This window comes from Nelumbo nucifera, chromosome 2 (assembly GCF_055504915.1).
Source record: "Nelumbo nucifera cultivar China Antique chromosome 2, China Antique-T2T, whole genome shotgun sequence".
Lineage (NCBI taxonomy): Eukaryota > Viridiplantae > Streptophyta > Magnoliopsida > Proteales > Nelumbonaceae > Nelumbo > Nelumbo nucifera.
Window position 1 is genome coordinate 18,635,475 of NC_142650.1, and position 25,984 is coordinate 18,661,458.

A 25,984-nucleotide genomic window follows, 5' to 3' on the forward strand; every position below is an offset into this window, starting at 1 on the left:
ACGTTGGAAAAAATGGTGCTCTAGGAAACAACAATATGTTTGAAACCGTTTTCCATAAAAAACGGTGCTCCAAGCCACGCCTTGGAAATCGAGAATGCGTGGTTTGGAGCAACACCGAGTTCGACGTTTCCTCATGTTATAGCTCATTGCTGCCAACGAGGATGTGATGTGGCAGTGACATGGACTTCCTATAATGGTACCAGTGCTGAAAACAGATATGGAGCATTGGTACCAAATAGAAGGTGTTGCTGTTGCTCCAAGAAACGTCCTACCTGGCAGCAACATTTTCAAACAAAAAAAAAACACTGTTTGCTTAGAGAACAGTACTTCCAACCCACACATCAGCAGCGCCATTTCAGAAAACGGTATCTTATTTTGTTTGAAAACAGAAACAGTGTTGTATCTGCAGCATCAATGCCAAACATTTACTTAGTTGATGCCAGTTTCTTTGTGATTGCCATCGTACACATGCCTCCAACAATGACCTGGAGAATTTTTCTTGTGGTGGGTATATCTTACTCCAGGATTCATGAATTTCTTATCTGAATTGCCACTAGCTTTAGGCTGCATTTGATCCTGAATTTCTTATCTGAATTATCACTATCTTTAGGCTGCATTTGGCATTTCTTATTTTAAGGACTTATCTCCTTTTTAATGTTAAAATGCCCCAATAAACACTGAGTTTTTAACTGCAAAAAAAGGAGACAAGTCCTTAAAATAAGGAATGACAAATGCATGGATTACAAGCTAAATGTCCCCTAGCAGTTTCCCAAAAGATATATGACCTTGGGTCTTCAAAGGGTTGCTTGATAATGGGAGACATCAAAGAAAGGAGAGATGATTTTCTCTTCAATCCCCTCTCGAGAGCCCAAATCCAAATCCCACCACCTCATCCAAGCTCATCCCAGGGGATTTCATGAGTAAGAATAACGTTTTCAGATAATCCATTCTGGGTCGAATGCTGTTTTTGGATTTTTCTCTGCATCAGATTTTCCTGATCATGGCCATTGCCTGTTGCTGCTATGCAATCCCATAAATGGAACCCCTAACTATGGATAATTTATTCATTAAACTATCACCAACAAGCTTTGATTCTGTTCAACTTACATCATGCACCCTTTTCTTTGGTTTCAATTTAAACCAGTTGAAAAGATCAAGTAACTGTACAACTTGATAAAATTGAAGAATACCATTATAAGAACTTCTTTCATTTATTAAATATTACTCAAAAATAAACAAAGCAATTGCTCAAGTAAAATAATATCAGAATGAAAATTTCCCCTGTACTCCAGACAATGAAACCAAGCCTATATACTATTTAGTATTACTTGAGCAAAAATAAGCAATAGCTACAGGGAGAATCCATGCTACACCAAAATGTAGGAAGCTATATATGAATTCTGTGGCGTATTTTGCTCCTCTTCAGGATTGGATTGTATCATTTGTCTTCACAGTCTATCACCACTTCGATGGCTGCTTCACTTGAGCTTTTGGTTCATCACAAAATCCTCTATTAACAATACAATGTAAATTGCAGAATGCTTCAGGAACCGGCAAAGCCAATAGAAATCAAAGAATGATAAAACTTATCCCTTCTTCAGAGACATTTAATTTGCCATGGTATGAAGGAGTAACCCCAAAGTTGAAAGCCTGCACTGAGATTGGCTGTATGTTAGAAAGTTGATAACTCTGTGCGTTATCTGCTTTTCTCTATGGACTGCAGGAACAAATACTTGCCTGTTAAGCTGCCAAGACTCCTGCAGATGATGATTCCACTCCAAGCTTGGGGATGCTCGTTTGGTCTGGAATTAATGTTAAAGAAGAATACAAATTAGGGATGCAATGACAGATAACCATGGATCAATCTGAGATTTCCAGTAAACCCAAATTACATTATAACTTGTTACTTACGAAGCGGCGTTTTGAGAACGAAAAAGCAGGCCCCAATAGCCACATAGCAGAGCAAAAGAATAAATCCTTTCATGTAGTGGGAGGTCCCATCCTGTAAGTCACAATGCAGCTGGTTTAGTATTAAAAGGAAACTAGAAAGTGGCTAGTTTTCTTCAAAATGGTGAGAAAAGTTTTCTACTTTCTTTCTAATGTGTATTTCTATCAAGGTTCAATGTATCAATTTCCAAATCGGCAAATTTGGAGTATCGATGATCATACCTGTAAAGCGAAGGATGTGATAATTACTGTTAAAACAAGAGAAGAAGTCTCAAGGAACTTGAAATCAAGATCCATATTGATGCCCAATATCCATGCAACGATGACATTTAAAGGAACCTGAACCAGAGTAATCTATATAAGAATGATGCTCCAATTTCACAAGGATCAATAGCCAACAACATTTTGGCCAAGTATCTCACCACAAACAATGCTATCTGAGTAGCAGACCCTAAGGCAACACCTAAAGATATGTCCTGCAAATGCCCAAGTAAAGAGATGTTAACTTTGGAACCCAGGAAGGATAAGAGGAAAAAAAATATCCAATTGAAGGAGCTCTGCAATCACTTACCAACTTGTTTTTAAAAGCAAAGATTATTGCACCTGCGTGTTCTGCAGCATTTCCAACAATTGGTAGCAAGATTATGCTAATGAAGTTTACAGACAAACCCCAAGAATCTGATGCAGCCTGATGAACAAGGAAAAAAATTGCTTGGTTAAGCAACTTTGGACAAGGCATGAATAAGCTCTTCCAGTGAAACTAGAGAGAGAGAGAGAGATCAAACAGTTTGCATACCTCAATTGTACCCACAACATACTCTGATAACATAGCTATGAGGGCTGTCATTCCAGCCAACCAAGCAAATGCACTCCAGAATCCAATCACAGATGTTTCTTCAGAAGTCACATCATCACCATCTTCATCATCCTGATTAATTTCACAAGAATGAGTTAGATTTTACAATCCACTCAAGTACCTCACACAATATTCATTAGCTTAAGACACTCATTGGGTATTGATTTTCTGGACAATGAAACAAAGAAGAGGTGGAAAAATAAGTTAAGGGAGAAACTCATGGTTTTGAAAACCGAACCGGACTGGATGGACCAGTTGACGCAGGAACTAGAGTCATGGCTCTGGGTCCAGTTTTGAACCCTATAACCGTCCAACCGGGGTTCAGACCAGATGGTTGGACCATTTGGCCCAAGAATCAGTGGCCAAAACAGTTCCATTCTCGGTCAGTTTTTTAAACCATGGAAAAACTCAAATCTGGATTCTAAATTTAGTCATTTGAGTCACTAAAGTTGTAACGGGATCAAATCCAACCACATTTGAATCGAGCCTGAATCTTCTACAAGCAAAAATTCTCTGCACATAGCATATAACCATACATTGGGAATATCTCCCATAAATTTATGAAGAGATGTTCCCAATGTGCAGCTAGATTCCCTGCTTGCAAAGTGTGTTATTATACTTCCACCCAAGTCCTTTTCCTCTATCCCTGGTCCTTCTATCACCTTCAACTTGTAGCCACATCCAAATCTTATCTGATTTTTAAAAACTTAAATCCAAACATCCGAATCCTATCTGATCATCGAAAACAAATAAAAATATTCTCTTCTAAGTATTCTATATTATAAAACTTAATCAGGCTTGTATCTTAATTCAATCCCATTATGTAAACAAATTGAACGTTTCCATGGTTTTGGACTTTGAATCCCATTGAAAACCCTTGCTACCAGTTTATTTCGATAATAGATATCAAGCGGATCAATATCATCAATACTTCACTATTTTTTTTTTTTTTACTTTTTGGAATGTTTGAAGTTTTGAAAATATTTATATATCGATATACCCATATATATTATTTAGGTATTTGAATGCACTGATACAGATATTTTGAGATACTGAACACAATTCTTCTAACATAATAAAACCACAAATCTCTCTCTCTCTCTCCAATAATTCACTCTCACACACATCATATGGAATGTGAGCTCAGTTTGGAAAATGCTGCAAGGAATGTGTTATGATTGTATGGAAGTATAAATTATCAAGGGGTCAATCATGAATTCAAATGTTATCGTTGTATGGCATATTAATTATTGAGGGGTCAATAATGAATATTAAATGGCTTTTATATTCTCCAGCGTATGATACTTTCAACCAATCAGACCCTAGTCCATAACCATATCTATATCTATAGATAGGCCAAGAGTCCTCTAACTCATAATTAAAAAAGGGAAATTGTCTAAAACTCACCATGAGTTTTCAGCATTTCTCTTAAATTCACCACAACTTTTCAAAATGTCTAAAACTCACCATGTCAGTAAGTTTTTATTTTTCAAAACTCATTTTCCGTTAGTGCACCGTTAATGTTTCTTAACAGAGGTGTTCACGTCAGCATAAATAACAAATTTTATGACCAAATCACCCTTGAATGGCGAGTTAGAGGAAAAGGGTCTTTTTCATTTTTCAATTTTTTTTTTTACATTTTAGTGTTTTGTTATAATTTCTGTTTTTTTACATTTTTTCTATTTTCTACAATCTTCAAAAATTCCTGTATTGTTTGTTATTTATTTGCAATTTCTGTATTTTTCTATAATTTTTGGTGTTTTTTCTACAATTTTTTTTCTGATTTTGTTTTTCAATTTCTATAGTTTCTATAAATTGAAAATAATTTTTTATTTTATGTGCATTTTCTATAATTTTTTAATATTTTTTCAGTTTCTGTGTTTCTATGTATTTTATATTTGAAAATATTTTTTTTAACTTTTTCCTTTTTTCATATCTAAATATTAAAATATATGTATATATTTTATATTTTTCTATGAAGGTTAAAATGGTAATATACTAACAGCCGTTAGTCTCTTTAACGTCAAATTAGTGACATGATGAGTTATAGATATTCTAAAAAGTTGTGATGAGTTTAAGAGAAATGCTGAAAACTTATGATGAGTTTTTGACAATTTCCCTTAAAAAAAAGGAAAGAAAAAAACTTATGGACCCACGTTATATGCATAAATGGATCGGTCATGGACCCACGTTATAAGAGCCGACATGGAAAGGAAACCCGTTTTTCTCTCCCCACGTGATGTGGATCAAGACGGGCTGGGCCCTCTCCGGATCCAACCTGTTTCAAGCCCAAAGCCCAACGTACACGCAAGTGCTTGCAATAAATTCAATGATCACATCAACCTGTCCGGATCAAGTACGCAGACTGAGCACGTTGAGTAAGCACTTGAGTGCTTAGTCACTGTACTTATAATGGAGTGCCTACTAAAATTTATCTTTTAATCACCATAAATCAATTTGATTAGAATGAGAGTGTTTTGAAAGTTTATTTTATTGTATATTATATTATTATACATTATATATTAACATTAGATAAAATATATAAAAATAAATATTTCGGTTTACGATTTAGCTTCTAAAATTCAAGAAACCGAACGGAATGGTCCGAACCAAATCGTTATCGTGAACTCTACAAGACTACAACAATCCGAAATAGAAATTATGCAGAAATAGAAATTACGATTTGGTTCGGATCATCTACCCTATCTACATCATTCACGGGGAGATGTTCGTGTTTTGTAGAATGTGTAGTGTGATGTGGGTAGGATTACTGTGGGCAGGAGATCTGATAGAAAAAGAGAAAAAAGAGCCATGTTCTAAATCACCCCTTGTGCTTCGAACAACTGGCGATGGGTCTTCAATTGGAAGAAGAGGTACGCAACGTAGGCTATCAGCATGACAATGGCGCTCGCTCTCGACAACTGCAGAGTTGAGACTGCTGCCACTATGTCAGAACTCGCGGCCTGTCTGAATATCAATGGCAGTATGTGACACAACAGACCCAGCAACAGAAGGAGCGAGTTCACGTCGGCTTGCTTCTGTAAAATCAATGTCAATGATAAAGATCAAACGAAATTAACGAACCAAGATATCAAGACAAGAACGAGAACGATATCCTTGCTTGTGAATTGTGATCATTAAGCGGTTTGGTTCTTACTCTGTCGAATTTCTGCTCCTTTTTGAGATTAGCTAATCCTCCACAGAACAGAGACGTCCCAAGGACAAGAAGAAGGTTGGAGAGAATAGAACCCAAAAGGGAGCTCTTCACCACATGTATTTTCCTTTTGTAAAGGGCAAACAGTGCTATTATGAGCTCTGTGGCATTCCCACATGTTGCATTGAGAAGCCCCCCAACTGGAAAACAGAATTAATTCCATATCGATCAGAGCAGATTTATATATATTTAATTCAAAAACATGAGATGGCAATGGCATTACCTGTTGGGCCTGTGTAGCATGCAATTTGTCTGCAGATCATTGATTAGGTAAAGTATATATGATCAGTATACTGTTGATAATGCTGTTGATCAGATTATATATATATGGAGTTACAGAAAACTAGAATAAGTGTTGTTGATGATCAAACTTACTCAGTGAGAAAGCTGACACGCTCTGCAAGTGGAGTGAGGCCGAGCAAGCTCAACGCAAAGATCCAAGTCTGTATCAGTCACAACAGCAGAAACCATTAATTCCATAAAAAAAAAAATTAATGTGTTATTGATCATCTATCTATGAAAGAAACCCAAATCAGGGAACAGGACTCACTCTTCCAAACTTGCAATATTCAGCAATAATCGCTAGAGGAATGGCTGGGAAGAGAACGGAGAGCTTAGTTCCCAGGATGACCTCTTGGATGTTTGCCAAGCACAGTCTGAGACGTTGAAACGGCACCTTGGAGATAAGCTTGAGGTCCGACTTCTTGCGCAGCGACGACGATGACATGTTGTGCGCAGTCCTCCCGTGCCGAATCTCCTTGCTCGACCCCTTGAAGCTGCTGTCATTGCCATGGCCGTTCTCCATTAATGTCCATTGCTCCTCTGAGGCCATGATGCTTGTTGTAAGCTCTCAACCAATTCGAATACCAAGAAGAAAAAGAATGTAGCAGACTGGAGATCTTTGGTGAGGAAGAGAATGATGCTATATAGAGAGAACTGTATAATGGCACTTTCCAGGAAGCTTCTTGTATGATTACTCACAGCTTCCAAATGGCTTGAGTTTGAAGCCTTGAGAAATGAAGCTATACAAATCAGAAGAATATACAGCTATCCCTTGGTCACTTGTCTGAATGTGATCGGAAGGAATTGTACAATCACAGATCTTCTATTCAGATTATCAGAAACCCAGGTGTGTGTTGGACCTCTATTATTTGAAGTACACAATCAATCGGATGCCAATGGATTGAGGAAGATCAAGACAAATACATGACTTAGATGCGTGGAAGCGTGAGTGAAACTGAAAAGGATTAGACCTTATCCGACGTTTATACACCTGTCAATGGGTCCGGTCTGGTTCGATACAGGGTGGGTGGATCAGTCCCAAAACGATTCGATAAATAACCCAAAACCGAACCCAGTATTAATCGGGGTAATCAGATCTGACCCGATTACACCCTATTATACTTTGGGACCGGATCTGTAGGTTAGGAACCACATTTAGTGAGCATTTTATAAATATGATGATAATTATTAAAAATTATTTTTTTATTTTTTTCAAGGGTAGGTTGAGTGCATTTGTGTCAAAAAAAAATTGAAAGTGTTTATTTAACGTGCTTAAATAACAATTTGTGAATTAGAACTTTAACTTTTGAAAAATGAATATAAATATAGTAAAATGTTTATAGATTATATTTGATAAAAATATGTGTTTTAAAGTAAAACTATCTTATATACTGTATGTTAAATCTACCCTTTTAGAGATAAAATATAACAAAAATAATAAGAAAATCAGAAGACCTTTATATTATTAATTACATAGGTTTTAATCGATTTGGAACATCAAAAACTGTTTCGACTGAATTATAATAAAGACATAAAATTCAGAACTGATATAATTGGTTCTGTCTGAGGCTGCATTTGGCATTCCTTATTTAATGATTTATCTTTTTTTTAGTTAAAATACCCTTATAAATACTGAATTTTTAAAAATTTATCTCCTTTTTTTTTTGCAGTTAAAATGCTCCTATGAATATTGAATTTTTAACTGCAAAAGAGACAAGTCTTTATATGCCAAATGCAGTTCAAGTAAATCTAACCCATTGATAGCTCCAAGGTTTATAAAATCTACCCAGGGAGCGAACCGGTCAGGGGTCCGGTTCCCAGGTCGAATGGTCCAGCCGTTTGAATCAAATGACTGGCCCGTTCTGACAAAAAATAAAAAAAAAATGAATAAACGGTCAAAAGTGCTAAATGGTTCAACCGCCCGGGTCAGCAGTTTGCTGACCAAATCAACATATTTTGGCCAAAATCCGGTTTTGGTGAAAAATGAATCCGATCATCTGACTGGTTTCCGATTTTTCTAATCCGACCGTCGGGTCCAATCCGGTTTTAAAAACTATGGATAGCTCTAATTAATCGTTAATTTCTTTCACTTTCACTTGCAAAGAGTAGAGATAAAAATTGGATTGCCCAACTTAAAAAAATTTCAACTCTATCAGGCTCAGGATAATTCAACCAATTGAAAAGTTCAATAAACTTCGAATCCAACCCGACCCAAATTGCACCCGTACACAAAAAACATTTATCTTAGTTGTTTGTGATACACTCCAAACTGACTCAAGAGTTTGTGAAATCTCACCAAAGCAATTTGTGTAGAACTAAGAAGCAGCTGTTGGTCTTGGTCCCATAGTTCTCATAAAGTGAAATCTGAATTCGGAACTCCAATTCCATCTTTTCTCAACAATTTTAGATGGACGTTGCATGGATCCATCCACATATCCCATGGCCTTGAATGGATAAAAACTGAGACCTCAAAAAGAAATTAAATAACTCATACGCTCTAACTTAACTGAAATGATGTGACTCACAAACCCTACTCTCTGATATAATTCAAGTCTGTGAAATCTCATAATCTATTACGCTGAGTTTGACTCTCATTAATTATAGATGTGTAGAACAGTACAAGATAGAGAACAAAGTAATCTGGTAATGGTTCGGTCTTCACTGTACTCTCTCATTATTTCTTGCGATAATGATTTCACGTAGGCTGGGCCAAGCATGACATTGAGTTGTTGCATGTAACAGATGAAATGGGCTCACCATTCTCTCTATCATATCCTCATTTAATTTTCCCCCCAACCTTGAGTTCCTCCTACATCCTTCCTTCCATATTTGCATTGTTCCCAAGGCCCACCCATATATACTAATATACCTTATTTTGAAATTTAATTATAATGGGAATAATAAATATTGATTATTAGGTTATTTTAAAGAATTATTCAACCAAAGCTTAAATTGTTAGGTAGGTCTTTGAATATATTTTTATTTTTTTAATATGGAGATAATTATTAGAGGAATTCTAATCGTACGGCTCACGTTATTTTAAGGAATTCATGGAATTAGATAGGTTGGAGACAAAATCATTGCATGCACACCGGGCTGGGCTATCATGAGTGAACATGCCAGTGTTCTTTATACATGGGGTTTATGTGGAATCCACACCTGATGCGTATGAAACACTGGCATGTTCTCTCGTGACAGGCTGTCTAACCGGTGTGCATGATTTTATCTACAGCCAACCATCAACTAGAATTTATGGCATTAGTTTAAGAACCCAGATTTCCTATTCACTTTCTCTACTCATGCCCTGTCAACACTACATTGCAGCCGCACATCTCATAATACAACATGATGGTGTGTGACTGTAATTCAAGGTAAATAGAGTGTGAGTAAAAAAAGGAAATCCAGTTTCTAATAGGGATGGCAATTTTTACCCTATTCAATGTGTACTCACCCGTACCTAGGGGTGTAAATGGTATTCGAAAATTTGATTTCGAATTCGATATTTGACATAATTGAATCGAAATTGAATAATTCGAATATCTAATCGGTCGAATTCGGATATGACTTGATTCGATTCGATAAATATCTGAATTCAACTGATTATTTAATTCTTATATATAATATATAAAATATTTTATATAATTTATATATAATAATTAAGTTATATAAATAATTTATATATTTATTAATTATCTAAAATAATTAATTAATCGAATTCAAAATCGAATATTTAATCGGGCTTGAATTCAGATATTGGCTGATCCAATTCGAATTCGATCCATTTACACCCTTACCCCTAACCTCCCTGACGGGGTGGGTTTTTTTTTCTTGAAGGACGGGTTTTGGTGTAGGGACAAATTTTAGGATTCTACAAACCATACGAATATGGGTAGGGTACGGTATTAGGCTAAACCCAACCCTCCCTGACCCACATATTGTTGGAATGCATATAAGCTTTATGTATTAGGTGTTAAGTTTAATAATATTTTGAATTTTATGTGGAGGATAATTGATAGATTATCTATCTTTTACATATTTTAATCAAATAATTGTAAATCTTGTTATTTGTTTATGTTATTTTACTTATTTATTGCTTATATATAACAAGAAAATAAAAAATTAGATACGAGTTCTAAATCCAACCTACCCTATTGTTGAATGTGGGGAGGGTTTTACATTTTCATATGTGGAGAAGGTTTGGATTCTCAAAAATTCTTAAAATCCAATCCGTTACAAGTCCGCCATGTGCTCCTGAAGATACTCGACCTGATGCTGCAGATCCAACCTCAAGTCCGCCATGTGCTTCACCACCACTCCCATGGCCTCGGCATCCCTCTGAGACCTCACCTGCCTAATCCGGGAAAAACGAGCAGTCTCTTCGGCAGCACGTGTAGTCTCTTCAGCAGCACGAGCAGTCTCTTCAGCAGCACGAGCGGCTTCCTCGGCCACACGACGAGCCTCTTCGGCAGCTCGCGCCTACCTCGAGCTCCTCTCCACCTGAGCCGCCAAGGCGTGAATGGAAGAATTTACCTGCCAAAAGAGAGACCGAATGATCAAAAGAACCAACAAAACAAAAGCCAAAGAGCTAAAAAAGGAGAACACTTACCACCATAGCGTGGGTAACGGCACGGCAGGCCACTTGATGCAGAGGGAGATCAGTCCATGCCGCGACCTCCTCGGGGAAGATGGCCTCTTTACTCTTTTGAAGAGCGTAGGTCGGCGTCAACACGCTCCTGAGGGACCAGCTCGCATATGAGCAGACCCGGAGTAAGCAGGAGCCCCCGTGTATGTAGTCTCAGCAAAAGGGCCCCCCGCTGGCTCCTGCATCGGAGGGACCATCTCGGGCCCCCTGTGCGGATCTTCTGGATGGTAGCCCGGCACCTTGGGCTCCGCATCCTGAGGCACCTCGGTGCGAGTTCGCTTGGCAACCCGCTTTCTCCTCTTCATACCTTGAAACAAGTGTCCACCTCAGGTCCCTCGCGAATCCATCACACCTGCGAAAAGAGGTTCGCCATCAGTAAAAAGCAAGAAAAACGACAAGATAAGAGTCTCTAAGTGAAGGACCTACCCGAGCTAAGGCCGGCCGCAATGAGCTTGGCCTCCGTCAGATACTGTTCACACTTTAGCCCAAGCCGCGCCCATTGCCGGAGGCCCTTCGCCGTCTCCTTGTCAAGCGTAACCCCGGAGTCGGGAGCGGCCATTCCCCACCCGGTCTGAAAAGGCCACCCCAGCACACTTCGCACCCCGAAATAGTCTCGCTTCCATGCTGGGACCTTGTTGGGGAGCTCGTGTAAAAGCTTAAAACCCGGGCGAGGAGACAGGTAGTAAGCCCGCCTGCGGCCGGGGAGAGGACCCGCTTGCTTCTTGAGCATCAAGATTGAAGAAAAAATCTCCAAGTCCAACGGAAAGCTCTCGTCACAGAAAAGGGAGATTGTCCCCACCAAGTTCCGAATAGAGTTCGGGTGAAGCTGGCCGACTGTCACGCCGAAGTGGTTCAGGACTTCGACGAAGAGGGGGTGGAAAGGCAATCGCATCCCCGCGGCGAGCTGCTCCCGGAATATTATGATCTCATCAGGACCATGTTCCCAAGGAAAGCTACCCGATGGTATGAAATAAGCATACTCCTCGGGCAAGTTATATTAAGTAATGAGGGATTGGAGCCCCTCGGGCGTCATGGTCGAAGGGCCGAACTTGTCTAACATCCGACCCCGGCAAGAGGTGGACGCCAAACTACCCGAAGCTTCACGGCCTACAGGCTCGAACTCTTCCTCGAGCTCTATCTCTGGCTCGCTAAGGCTATCGGGGGATGCAACTTGGTTCGTAGAACCTGCGTCTGACCCGCTGAAATGACTATCTGAGCCATCCGAGCTAGACATTGGGAGTAGACCAGGAAAGTACTCACCCGGACGAAAGCTGTAGACCACAGGAGCTCGGACGAACGGAAGACCTTGAGCGCGAACTGAAAAAAAACTTGGACGCGAACTGGATGCGAGCTGAAACTCAGACGCGAGCTCGAGAGATACAAAAGCGACAACGAACCGGGGTCCCCCCCCCCCCGCGCTATTTATGCACACAGTGACCATAAGGCAACGACTCAGATCAAAGCCAATCTGACGGCCTACGACCGCCCTGACCGCACGTCGCCCGAAACCGAGACGTGATTGGCGCACGTCTTTCTGAAACTAACAGCGCCGGCGCGCATCTTTTCGAAACTGATGGAACGTCAGCGCACGTCTCAGAAAAGACGGCAGCGGCACGTCTCTTTCAAATTTGAAAAAGCGCCCGCTTTCGCGCCCCCAAGTGGCGCGCCCCCCTTTTTTTGAAATTTCAAAGCAAAGCGCGCGCACCGCCACATCTAGCAACATTTAGACAGGCCAACACGCTTCCCGCATAAATGGACGCTCGAAGAAACCCTGACAAACGCACCTCGCGCCCGCAAAACCAAGGTTCAGAGTGCAGGACAAATCTACCTGACACCTTGCGAACTCCCCGCGCCAGGGCAAGACCTTAGCACAAGGAGTGGGGGGCAATTGATGAAGGAAGATTTGGCCCGACCTCGCAAATCATGGCACGTGGCAAAAAAGGCAAGCAGCTCGGAACTCAAGACAGCATACCGAGGGTACAAACGCCAAAGGGAAGGGACCAGCAGGCCCGAGCTCCCTACTTAGAGCTCGAACTCCCTAGCAAGAGGCCCGAGCTCCCTACTTAGAGCTCGAACTCCCTAGCAAGAGGCCCGAGCTCCCTACTTAGAGCTCGAACTCCCTAGCAAGAGGCCCAAGCTCCCTACTTAGTGCCCGAGCTCCCTACCTAGAGTTCGAACTCCCTAGCAAGAGGCCCAAACTCCCTACTTAGTGATCGGACTCCCTGCAAGGAGCCCGAACTCTCCCTTTTGACCCCGTCACACAAAGCAAAGACCCGAACGGGCCCGTCTTATGACAATTCGGGGCCTCCCCTTCTCCAAAACTCGAGACTTTGCCTTACGCACCACTCCAGGCACTTCGCTTCCGGAGCATTGAACTGGACGAACCACGTCGTACTTGACACCGAAGGAGTCCGTATCCAAGGGCGGCGCACTGACTAACTTGGGATCTGACGCTTGACGGCCGCATTTCCAACGGCCACCTGCCACCATCACCTGTCACCACTGCCTCCAGTTACAGAGACGGCTCCGACAAAAGGAGCAGCAACGGTTCTGCCCCAGCAGAGGCGATGGCGCCTAGACTGGCAGAAGCACGAAAATACTGATTCCCGACCTGACAAGAGTCTAGGAGTGAGTGCGCTAGGTGGTTATAAAAGGCGCTCCACCCCCCAAAAGGAGGTATGCAAACCTTGCGCTATCTGGTTTATCTTGCCTTTGAAAGATTCTAACTTAAGCTTCGGAGCCTTTACACCGGGTTCTCCCCGGAGCTTCTTCATCTCCTACGTTTCAGGTCCCCGCTACTCGATTCAGAGGTAAGGTCATTGACAGCTGAGACCGACCAGATTGTACATCGTCATCTTGTATAATTATACTTGTTGGTTTCAAAGCTATATTCCATTGTTTACACTTGTCTTTCATCATCATCCATGCCTTATCCCATTATATGGGGTTCGTTATGTGAATTTTGTTTTGTCAATTCATTATATTTAGAGTTATATTCATTATTAAATTATTAATGATTAAATAAATTTTTACTATTTTTATTTATATCTTTTTTTTTCTTTAGCTCTTTTAACCCCTTTCATTTGTAATAAATCGCTTCTTTTACTGCTCTAATTTTCTGGGTGACAAAGTTATAAGTTATAACATTTCAAATCCAATCCTAAACTTACCTTTGATGAATGCTAGGTTTGAAACAGCTTCCTAAGTTCATAATTCCAACTTTCTACAAAAAAAAAAAAAACAATTAATCTACGTTGTTCATTTATGACATTCAAGTTTTGAAAAATTAAATACTAGGTCTACAGTCTACAATGGTTTAAGATAAGGTATTGGTGATTAGGGGTGTCAATTGAACCGGATTTGGTCCAATCAAATCCAGTTCAATGTAAATCCATTACAAATGGACCAGGTTCAATCCAATCGAATGAATATCTTGGACCATTTTAGACTGGTCCAATTCAATGTCTGGACCATCCAATCTGTTCAAATTCATTTTAATTTAGAAAGATTTCAACCCAAACCTAGTCCATTGATATCTATATTCTTATCTTATATCAATAGACCACATATTAATTTAATCCAACCCAATCTAATATAAATTTATTACAAATGGACCACATCCAATCTAATCTAATAAATATTTTAGACTGAATTGATCCAATCCGATATGCCTTATTGATCCATCCAATCCGTCCAAATTGATTTTGGGTGCAATCCAAAACCGGTCCATAGACACTCTTATTGGTCATCTCTCTCTCTTCAATAACATCAGTCATCATCAGTGATTGTTCATCCAATGAAGGTGGTGGACTAGCGAAGGTTAGTCCTAACTTAATGTATCAATGTTGCTATCCATAGATGTGGTTCACAAATTAGTCTTCAATTTGAGTTGACCAAAGGAATAGATATGTGTGTGACCCAAATGGCCTCCACCCTCTAGCCGGTTAGATATTTTCCAGTGGTTGGACCAAGTGAGCCAATTCATAGCCATAAAACAAAACGAGACAAAATGGTAATTAATACTCTTTGAATAATCCCAATTTTGTAAGCCAGCACTAAGTACATGACAAATCGTACTTCTAAGTACGGTGAGAAGGAACCACCTTTTGTCGTCAGTGATTTAATACCACAATAACAATCGCTTCGCTATCAGATTCTCTTCTTGTTTTATGTGGACACTGATTAATTGCTGGTTGCACTTGTGGAGTACTGTGTGTGTGTGTTCTCCACACGTCATAATTAATGCGAACTGTTCCATCCACGGCCTCACGATCCTTTCCAGAAGGACCAGAACTCCTCGTCCAGACAAAGACCGTCAACAAAGGTTCTCTGTCTTTGTCCTCTCTCTGAATTCCCCAGCTCCATATGAACGAAAGCAGGTTGTACCAGAGCTCAAAGAACCTTCCCGGAAACTCAGGTATTTGATCAGACAAAAAGAAAAACGGTTAAGTTTGTCCTGATTCCGGTAACTGAAACCGACTCGTTCACCATTCACAAGGCAAACCCCCAGAACGAACACAAAAAATGAAGGAGGCCGGAAGTTTCGCTTCTTGTTAACATGTGATCGAATCACTCTGGTTGCTATCTCATAAGAACTTCCAAAAAGCAGTTCACAGCTAGCAATTCAGTCCACATGAACTACACTTAGCTGGGTTTGGTTTGGGGTACGTGGTTGGTTTCTGTCTCATGTGTTGCATCCGGGTGGAAAGGTTGGAGTAGAACTCTAGACATGTTCTGTGAAGTTTCTTCGCCAGCATTGGCTTAACGAGTGGAAGTTGTTACGTGAGGGAAAACAGTTTCGCCATTGGAGATCAGATCTAAGCTCGACCGAGAAATTGTCTGTTCACTAATAACGACCCTAGCAGAAGATAGGCATCTATACGAAGTTTCTTTTGTCAAGGTTGTCTTAATAACTTGATGTTATTATATATATAAACTAAGTATAGCTTGTTCCTCAAATGATGAAAGTCGATATATACTTGCTCCTATTGTCATTATATGTTAACTTAGTTCTTCATCATCATTATCATCTAAGCGGACTCATCTCACTCAACTCAGCTTATGTGAGCTTGTCTTAGGCCATATCAGTCTCAGAGCCAGATAAAGGAGGTGGGTTGCATCAAGTTGATGCCTGCACTGAAATTATATTTGCCAAACTTTCATGATCCTGATTTGTCACTATATATGAAAGAGGATATGTAGATAATTGTTAGAGAATGGTTCTAACAATTAGTCCTGATTTGTCAACCTATTCAAGAACCTCACCTAATACTTTTAGGTTGAATGGTTCTTCGAGATGATATCAGAGCTGCTTTGACCAAGTGGTCTATTGTTCAATCCTCATTACTCACATTATAATTAATTAAGTTTCAGTACAATGTATGGGTAAGGTTCAAAATATCGATACGCCCGATATGCCGGTATGGGCGTATTGGGCGAATCGATACAGCTTTTGGCACTTTTTTTTATTTTTTCGCAACTGGTTCGGGGGAAATAGTTTAGGCCTCATCCACACCCTGAACCAGTCAGACCCCCGATACACCCACTATAGGGGCGTATCGGAGGGGTCCCAGAACGATACGTATCGATTGATACGGGCCAATACGTGTCGATACTTTGAACCTTGGGTATGGGTGGGCTTGTACATGTTCATACTTCCAAGCCTAATGGGCTTTTGTGTGAAAGGAAGTATTAGAGAATATCAACCTATTCAAAGACCTCACCTAATAACTTAAGCTTTTAGGTTGAATAATTCTTTGAAAATAATTAAAGAGAGATTCATCTACTTTGATGCAAAGGATCTAAAGTTGATGTAAGAGAACAAAGATAGCATATTTACATGAGACAAAATGAAGGACACGTAGGAACAGAAATAAAAATTAACAAGGCTTTGTCTTACAAAAGTATTCCCATAAGATCTGGAGTTATTTTCTAAGGTATAAATCATGATCTGGATATATATATTTACTGTGAACAAAGCTGTAATTAAGCCTGCAGCAGCGCTGTGTTGCCCTATCAGGATTAGATATATAGCAGTTTGGATTTATGGTGGTCTAGGCCTCATGCGCATATGCTTGGGGGTCATTGCTTAGTGGAAGGGCAAAATTTTGGATTGAGAAGTATGATAATGTCGGTTGGAGAGTGAGAGCAGCCCCAGCCCCTCTATATATCTAGCCTATTTCTCCCAAAACCCCGTCTAGCCAAGGCCTTTCTTCAATGGATAATGGCCAATTTTAGCTGATATCTAGGCCATAAAGCATTGGCTTTCAGAGTTTGCTCATAGAACATCCATTCATAGATAATCAGAGTTATTAATAAGAGAAGAAAAAGCATTATATGATTTTCTTGTGTGTTCAGATGGAATAAAGGATTTGGTTTTAATAATTTCAAATAATGAAACAAAATTTGCAAGAAGGATAGGCTTTTGGATAAAGTAATGAGAGGTGATATATATAGAGAAGTCTCAAAGAACTGTTTAACCTAAAAGCTTAAGTTGTTAGGTGAGGTCCTTAAATAGGTTTTTATTTTTTAATATTCTCCCTAACAAAGCCCATTGGGCTTGAAATGTGGAAAGGCATGGGTCCGCCCATGCTTTGTGCTTAAATTTAGTGTGTGTGTTTTGTTCCGTGAGCGTTTCGTGATAGACGTTTATCAAAATGCCACCATGTCATTGTCAAATCAGCATTTTTTCCATTATGTTCATCTATACACATTGATATTTACAAAAGTGGGTTTTGATTTATGTGTGCACCAACCATTGGAAAACTTCATTTTAACGCTTCCCCCAATGTTTGAGCGTTTATTCACTGTTTCACTAATGTGGTAACTAGTGGCACCTAGTTGTCCATAAACAGTTTATCAAGTACTATTTTCGATTTTGGAGACAAGTACAAATGTTTATTTAATAAATGGAAGATATACCAAACACATACTTAATTATTGACTATAAATGGGGTGACAAGTAGGGGTGGCAACGAGCCGAGCTTGAGCCTACTAGAGCTCGACTCGTGAGGCTCGTGAGCTGGCTCAAATATACATATATATATATATATATATATATATATATATATATATATATAATAAAATTATAGAAAATAATAATTATAAATTATTATAATTCTTAATTTTATAAATATAAAATAAAAAAAAGTTATATATAATTTTTATTTTTATAAAATATAAAACAAGCCAAACCGAACCGAGCTCGAGCTTATGAACTCTTGACTCGAGCTCAAGGTTCTGGCTTGAACCGAGCTCGAGCTCGAGCTCAAGCCTTGTAGAATAGTCTTGAGCTGAGCTCGAGCCTAGTACTATTTGGCTCGGCTCGAATCCACCCCTAGTGACAACGATGGAACACTAGACCACTTGGTCAAACAGACATTGATACCATCTAAAAAAAATGTTCAACCTAAAAGCTTATGTTAGTTTGGTGAGGCCCCTGATTATGTTTTATTTTCTGACAAGTGTAGGAAAGCCGCAACCAACTGAGTGGTTGTCAATTGGTACGTTGGCTGGGTAGTCCTAGCAGATATGTGGATTCGAATACTGCTATTACCACTTACGTCTTTGAGTTGTTAATGTGTACCAAAAAAAAATATGATATTTACACTAAAAATCATGGTATCCTGCATCCTTGTACAGGTATCTACGTATCATAGTTTCACACAACATTTTGAACTGGCTTGAAATTAAAATTTTTATGAAAATATCAGAAAATTTTTAAAAATTTCAAAACGCTCATAAGAATTTGTCTATATTTTTTCTCTTAGGCTATGTTTGGTTTGAAGGAAAAGGTAGGGAAAGGAAGGGAATGGTAGGGAAACATATACAAAGTTTGTAAAGGTTTCCTTACTTTTTCCATAGCTTAAAAAAATCTTTCTCTTTCTTATTTTAAAATTCTTCAAGATCTTAACCCTTTAACACAAATGCAAATAACCTTCTTTTGTGGTGATCACTCATCACTCTAATTTGCATTATGTGCTTCTTACAAAGAGGACAAAAAGGTTAGTTTTGTGAAGGCCACCAACAGAAGTTTCCTCCTTTAGCAACATGAATATTGAGCCTCTTGATTCATACCATAATGTTACTTCATTTGACATCAAATAAAGCCAGAGTTTTCAGTTCATATCTTACTAGTATTGCCATGGGTAAATTACAGATTACCATCCTATATTTTACCAGTGGTGACACTTGGCTCCTTGAACTTTCATTTGCAATAAATACCTCCTTGAACTTTTAAATTTCAAAACATTGCCCCTTCCATTAGCATTCCTCATTTAATTTCAAAAAAAAAAAATTCAACACGACTTTTATGTGATTATCTAAACATTTCCAAATCCTTAAATTGCCTTTTCCTTATAATTTAGGGGATGTTTGGAACCGTGGCCGTTTTTCAAAAAAATGGTGCCACATCGGATCCACATAGGTGTTTCAACAAACGCTCATATATATGAATGTTTGGTTTAGGTGTTTATTGAAAAATCGGGCATGCCTCGTAAATCGGGACCCCACCAATGCATGACCGTTTCCCCCAACGGTTGACTGATGTGTATCCTATGTGGTGCTTACCTGTCAGAACATACATAAAAAATGGTGATGAAAATCACCTTACCAAACAACATAGTGTTGTTCACTGCCTACGTGGCAGAAGCGTTTTTTTTTTGTGAAAAACAGATCTTAGAAGCAGGGGCGTTTTTTCTTAAAAATCGGTCCTAAAAAACGCCCACGCTTCCAAACACCATCTAAGAGATTGTCATTTCTCTTATAAAATAGTCTTCTGTCTCTCTCTCTCTCATTTCCTGATCTTTAAGTAGTTGGGTTTTCACGTTTTATGGTTTTATGGTTTTCCAAATTCAGTTGGGTACATTCTTTTCCGCTAAACATCAGTCGAAGTTCAAACAGGCAGCAGGTTGAAATCAAACAGTAAACTTTTGGAAGTTCTCTCAGATCAGGAGGATAGAACTATTGATCAACACCCAGTGCAACAGAGATTCCGAACTCTGGTCTTCTCTATCAATCAATGGCTATGGCTATAATCAAGAGCAGCATCGCCCATACTCCATTCTCTCCTCATTTTTCTTATTCCTCTGTGCAGTCAGGCATGGCGCCAGCTAGGTTGGGTATACGGCATATGGCTTATATATCTTCTATGGAAACAAACAAAGTATGAATATGTGGCAGAAATTGGTGTCCACAAATGGAATATGTAAAATATAAACCTCAAAACAGAAACAGCAATCAAAGTATGAATATGTGATTGTATCTAAACAGTTTTATGGATACACACAGGATTGCTATGATGGATTTGCGGTTTAGACACTGAAGAATGATCAACAACAGCTACATAATAGAAAGATACAACCAGGAATTTCATTTCTCTTTGCAGCAAATCTACTTGATAAGGTAAAGAAAATATTTTTATAATATAATATTCACAGCAATCTTGTCCCAAGTTTTTGTTGTAAAAACAGAGGATGATAAATCCAAACTAATGGGTGTCAATGGACTGGACCAGTCCAAAATCAATTTGGAAGGGCCAACAAGGCGTATTGGATTGGTTCAATCCAGTCCAAAATATTTATTACATTGAATTCAATCTAGTCCGTCTGTAATAAATTTATATTGGATTGCATTGGATTAAGTCAATATCTGGTCCATTGATATAAGATAAGAATATAGGTGTCAATGAATCGAGCTTGGGTTGAAACCAATTTAAATTACAAATTTGAACAGATTGGACGGTTCAGACATTGAATTGGACCGCTCCAAAATGATCCAAAATATTCATTGGAGTGAATTGGACCTGGTCCATTTATAATGGACTCACATTGGACTGGATCGGATTGAACCAAATCCAGTCCAATTGACACGCCTAATCCAAAGTGGGTATTGTGGTAGAGCTTAAATGGAAGTTGGGAGAATATGGACCATTATGGATTGGTCATGTACATGAGGAGAGGATACTATATATCTTCAACAGTGCTAATGAAAATAAGTGATTTATTGCAAGTTGAAAGGTCCAATGTACATGGATTGAAGTATTAAGAAATTATTTAAAAACCCATAACCTTATTAAGAATAGATATGATACCATTTGGAAATCGGCATGGAATGGAAGAATAATAGGATTCATATAGACAACCCCATATTGTTGAAACAAGGCCTAATTGAGTTGAGTTGAGTTGAGTAGATGGTGCATTGTTTTATGAAGACATATAAGCAGATATCACTATCATGACAAGAACACTAATAAGATTACTTCTTTTGAGTAAGCTTCACATGTCTAGGCTGAATGTAAGTTGTGAAAGAGAAGGTAACAAATTGGAGTAGGTTCGAAATCCAGGTTTAAAATTATAAAATACAAGGTTTTGTACTATACATATAGGAATACAAATACAAATATGTAGAGTATAAACCCTGTATTTTGTATATATTTGTACTGTACATATTTGTATTTGTACTCTTTCCAAACTGAGCCTTTAAATCTGGGAAGTGTACAAATAAAACCTAATATACCATATTTTTAAACATTATATTTACAGAGTATATATTTATATTTACTCTTTCCAAATTGAGCCTTAATTATATGCTTCCAAGAATGGAATTAAATTTAACTAATAGAAAAGGAATAGTCAACTCAAAGTTAAAAGAAATAAGGAAATATTCTCCTTTTCGTCTCTCAAGCCAGGAGGCCTACCAAGGGATTAATCTATAAAACTTATCCAATAATTATTCATATTGAGGCCTCAAAAAGCCCATTAAAATATCTTTAGATTCATAAAGAAATAGTATTTGGGTAAATAAGGGAAGAAATTATTAAACTCGAATAACCTATAACGAACTAAATCAATGAAGTAGACATAAGAAAAAATGATAAAGTAAATTCATTAAAATTTGGACTATCTAAAAATATAATGGAATGACTAAACAGGATTCATGTAGCCAACTCTATATAATTGTAATGATAAGGTTTAGATGATGATTTTTGGTACATATAAGGCCACAAGGAAATATATATATATATATATATATATAATTGCAAGAAGGATTACTTGTTCAAGCCCAATCTAATTAATTTTGACTTATTGGATAAGAAGATTAGGCTATGCAAAAATATATTCAAATATAAGAATCGATATAATATGGTTTTGATTTTCAAAACAAAAACAACTGTCATGTCAGAAAAAACAATATGATTTATCTGAGGTAACATTTGTTTTTGTTTTCTTAAACAAAACGAACGATGTTGTCAAATTCCCTTATAGTTTATTTTATTGTGTGTGAGGATCAAGTTGGGCATTAGGCTCAGTTTGAAAAGAGTACAAGTACAAATATATACAGTATAAATACATACAAAATATAAGGTTTGCACTCTCAAATTTGTATTTGTACTCTTTCCAAACTAAGCCTTAGTTGAATTCAAAGTTTCAAACTGTCTGAAGCCTTTATCCCAACCCTAATAGTGTTAGGCCCAGGCCCATCATACAGACCTAAAGATTAAAATTCTAAAATAGATCGTGCAAAAGTGGGTTGAACTAGCACATTTCAAGTTTGGTTTGGTTTTTAGACTGCTTGTAAAGTGGGTTGAAGATGTCAGTTGGCAAAGTCTTTGGCTGGTGGAAGTAGAGACCTGGGATCGAATACCGCCTTCACTCGAGTTGGGGGGTCTAGGGTGTTTGGAGGAAGGCTACGCCTGTTGTATAGCCCATTGCCAAATAAGAAAAAAAATTACTCTAAAACTTACTTTGTGTTTTGCACTTCTTGCCTTCTGAATTCTCTTTGTATAATTGTATGTAAATCATTATCATAAATTAATACTAGCGGGGACCCGTGAGATGCATGTGATTTGTTAAGTTAAATATAAACAATAAAAACATGTAAGAGTATACAATTGTTTTATATAATAATTAATAATCATTTATATTTTATATACTACTTTTAATAATTTTTTACAATACAAAAATAACAATAATTAATTTTAGATAGTGTTGTTTATATCAAACTTAGATATGGAAATTTTCCCCATTTCCCTGATCCCCGTGGGGATCTGCCTCGAATGGGGCAGGGATGGGGATGATTCCCCCCCCCCCCCCCCCGAAGGGATGGAGATGGGGAAATTTACATCCACGTGGGGTAGGGAATGGGGATCCCTATGGAAATGGAGATGGGGATAACTTTGTCCCCATTAGCAGGGATGGGGAGAGGCTTCTTGTCCCCCCCCCCCCCCCCACACACCTTGTTGCCATTCTGAATCAAACTAATGAAATTGACCAACCTGATTTCTAGTATTTCCAGTTACCTTTGGTTCAACAATTTTCCAATCCAACTGGGTTGGATCAATTTTGCTTTGACCATTTATAAACTGACTAAAATCGAATGACATATACATACATACATACATACATACATATATATATATTATATTTTAAATATATTTTTTTAATATGGGAAAGTGGAAAAACTCCAACATTTCTTAGGCTAAAATAGTTTATATCATAAATTTAATTTTAAATTTTTTTTAATAATACCATTGTAATTTTTTAAAATTAAACTTAATTTTTAAATTTATTTTTTTTTAAGTTTAAATCTTATGAACCAATTGACCAAACCAAAAATTGATCAAATCCCCAACCTAGCCAGGTCGATTTGGTTGGCCAAATAACCTACGACTGAACCAAACCAACCCGTGAACAATAGTTTAATCTCCAATAATTATTAAAAATTTATAGCGAAAATACACAATAAATTAAATTTAAAAAACTAAATAATAGTAGTTTAAACTCCAATAATCATTGAAAGTTTTCTATTAAATAACAAATAAAAATAGCTTTATACATAATTACTGAAAAAATATTTATCACAAAAACAATAAATAACTACTGAAATACAATAAATATTAATTTTAGTATAGATATATATATATATAAATAAAGATTAAGTTTCTAAAATTATTATTAATAAAAAATAATTTTTTTGAAAGTTATTTTCTATAATTATTAATTGGTATAAATGAAATTAGTTATTTACAATAATATCGTTATTTAAATTTTAAAATATTAATTACATGTTGAATTTAATAATCCATAAAATTATAGTACTATTAATACATAATTTTGTTATTTTAACTATTTAAAATCTAGTTATGTTAAATATTTCGTTATTTAAAATATTTAGTTATCTAACTAAATATTTAAAATCTTAATCTATTTATTATAATTGAAAGTTATTCAGTAAGTTTTTAAGATATTTAGTTATTGATGTATTTAAATAATATTTCATTTTTAAAGTTAGATTTTTATTATTTGAATAACATTTAGATTGAATAATCCAGAAAATCATAATTTATACTATTTGTGCATAATTTCATAATGAATTTTGTAAAAATATATAATTATTAATAATATGGATATTATTAAATAAATTATAATTATTTTTGTCTTTATAATAAATATTTGAAAGTTATTATATAATTTTTTATAATATTTAAATAATTCTTAATTTTTTTAATTCAAACTTTCTTTAGATAAATGTAGATAAAAAGTGGAGGAGAAGATAAATAAGAATTAGAGATAATTTAGAAGAGAAACTCTCTACTGAATTAGAGATAACTTAGGAGAAAGTTGAGGATAGTGGAGGAGATTGTTTAGGAAAAATTTTAGGAGAATGACCCACGTACTAAGTATGGGATAACTAAATATGTGTATAATTTAGTTTGAAGCATACTATTTAGTTATCAAAAATTAAATTTAAAAAAAAAACTAATATGGGTCTTGCATCTTTGTAATTTCCAATCTATTATGACCTATTTTATTTGAAACCCACTATTAATTTATATTTTTTTAATTTGATTTAAGATATTAAATGAGATCTTATTGGTAAACAATAACCCACTTTATTTGGTATTTACTATTTATCTAATAAATCTATTTTGAGTTATTTATTTTTAAAATTAAATTAGGTTGCTTCCTAAAAGTTAAATCAAGTTTGTAATTAATAAAGTATTTTCTTTTTGAAAAAAATCATTTAAAAACAAACATGGATTTATGGTAATCTTTTAATGGGTCCCACCATTTGTATTTAATAAACTATGGATAAACATGTGTTCAACTAATAAATAATTGCCTATTGGGAATGTTTAGGAGTGAAATTGTCTACTTTTTGAATCCTATTTCTTGAATTAATAGGATGCCACATGTCTGAATGGTAGTAGTGGGTTGTGGGCTTTAGCAACAAATTCTTAGAAAATGTCACGTGTCTAGCTTTCTAGAAAAATGAGAAGGCCACATGTCTGAATGGTGGGGGTTATAGCTTGAAGACTTTCCTTTAACACACACACACACACACATATATATATATATATATATATATATATATATATATATATATTAGATATGTGTGTGTGTGACTAACTTAGATGGTGTTTGGGTTAGGGCCCATTTGAGAGGGTTTAATTAAATGTTCATCTCAGTTGTTTTGAAGTGCTCTAGATAAGAGATTTAAAGCAACTGAAGCAAATAGCCCTTCAAATGGCAAACGACCGATTCGTAATAGCCCTTCGAATGGCAAACAACTGATTCGTAGCAACTTCTGGCCTTCCAAGGTAGCCCCACACAAACAGCCTATAAGCTATGCTTGTTGAAAAAATGGAGAAATCCAAATAAATTGTCAGTCAAACATTTGAAGGGCTATTCGGTTCAAACTCTTTCAATAGTTCATAAAAAATGTTTCAGAACAACTAAAGCTAGGGGTGCAAATGGATCAGATCATTGATCTGATCCAATTGGAGATCCGATCATATTTGGTCGAATTCAAATTACCCCTGATCGGATCCTATGATCCAATCAGAAATCGAATCGGATTCGAACCTTGTACGATTCAAAAAGATTCGATCCGATGTGTTATATATTTATAAATATAAATATATAATACATATATATGTTATTTATTTATTTATAAATATATTGTATTTTTATAAATTTGTTATATTATTTTTTTAGAAAAAACATGTATATATATGATGAAAATAATTTAAAAATACTTGTAT

At 36.9% G+C, this 25,984-nt stretch overlaps 1 protein-coding gene across 2 annotated transcripts; it reads right to left on the minus strand.

Moving 5' to 3' along the window:
• Positions 1–1,179: 1,179 nt before the first annotated feature.
• Positions 1,180–7,127, minus strand: LOC104595022 (vacuolar cation/proton exchanger 3-like). 2 transcript variants are annotated; one of them, XR_016082324.1, is made up of 13 exons: positions 6,568–7,127; positions 6,393–6,460; positions 6,241–6,269; positions 5,961–6,157; positions 5,629–5,841; positions 2,744–2,875; positions 2,519–2,635; positions 2,370–2,423; positions 2,170–2,286; positions 1,912–2,002; positions 1,738–1,802; positions 1,592–1,650; positions 1,432–1,510 (listed from the first exon to the last, which is right to left on the minus strand). XR_016082324.1 is itself a non-coding variant. In XM_010255568.3 (12 exons), the coding sequence occupies exons 1-11, from the start codon at positions 6,847–6,849 to the stop codon at positions 1,741–1,743; spliced, it is 1,362 nt and encodes a 453-aa protein (XP_010253870.1). In that variant the 5' UTR covers positions 6,850–7,127; the 3' UTR covers positions 1,180–1,655; positions 1,738–1,740. The 2 variants fall into 2 exon arrangements, 1 of the variants encoding a protein (XP_010253870.1); XM_010255568.3 differs by having other exon boundaries at positions 1,180–1,655.
• Between the last annotated feature and the right edge of the window lie 18,857 nt (positions 7,128–25,984).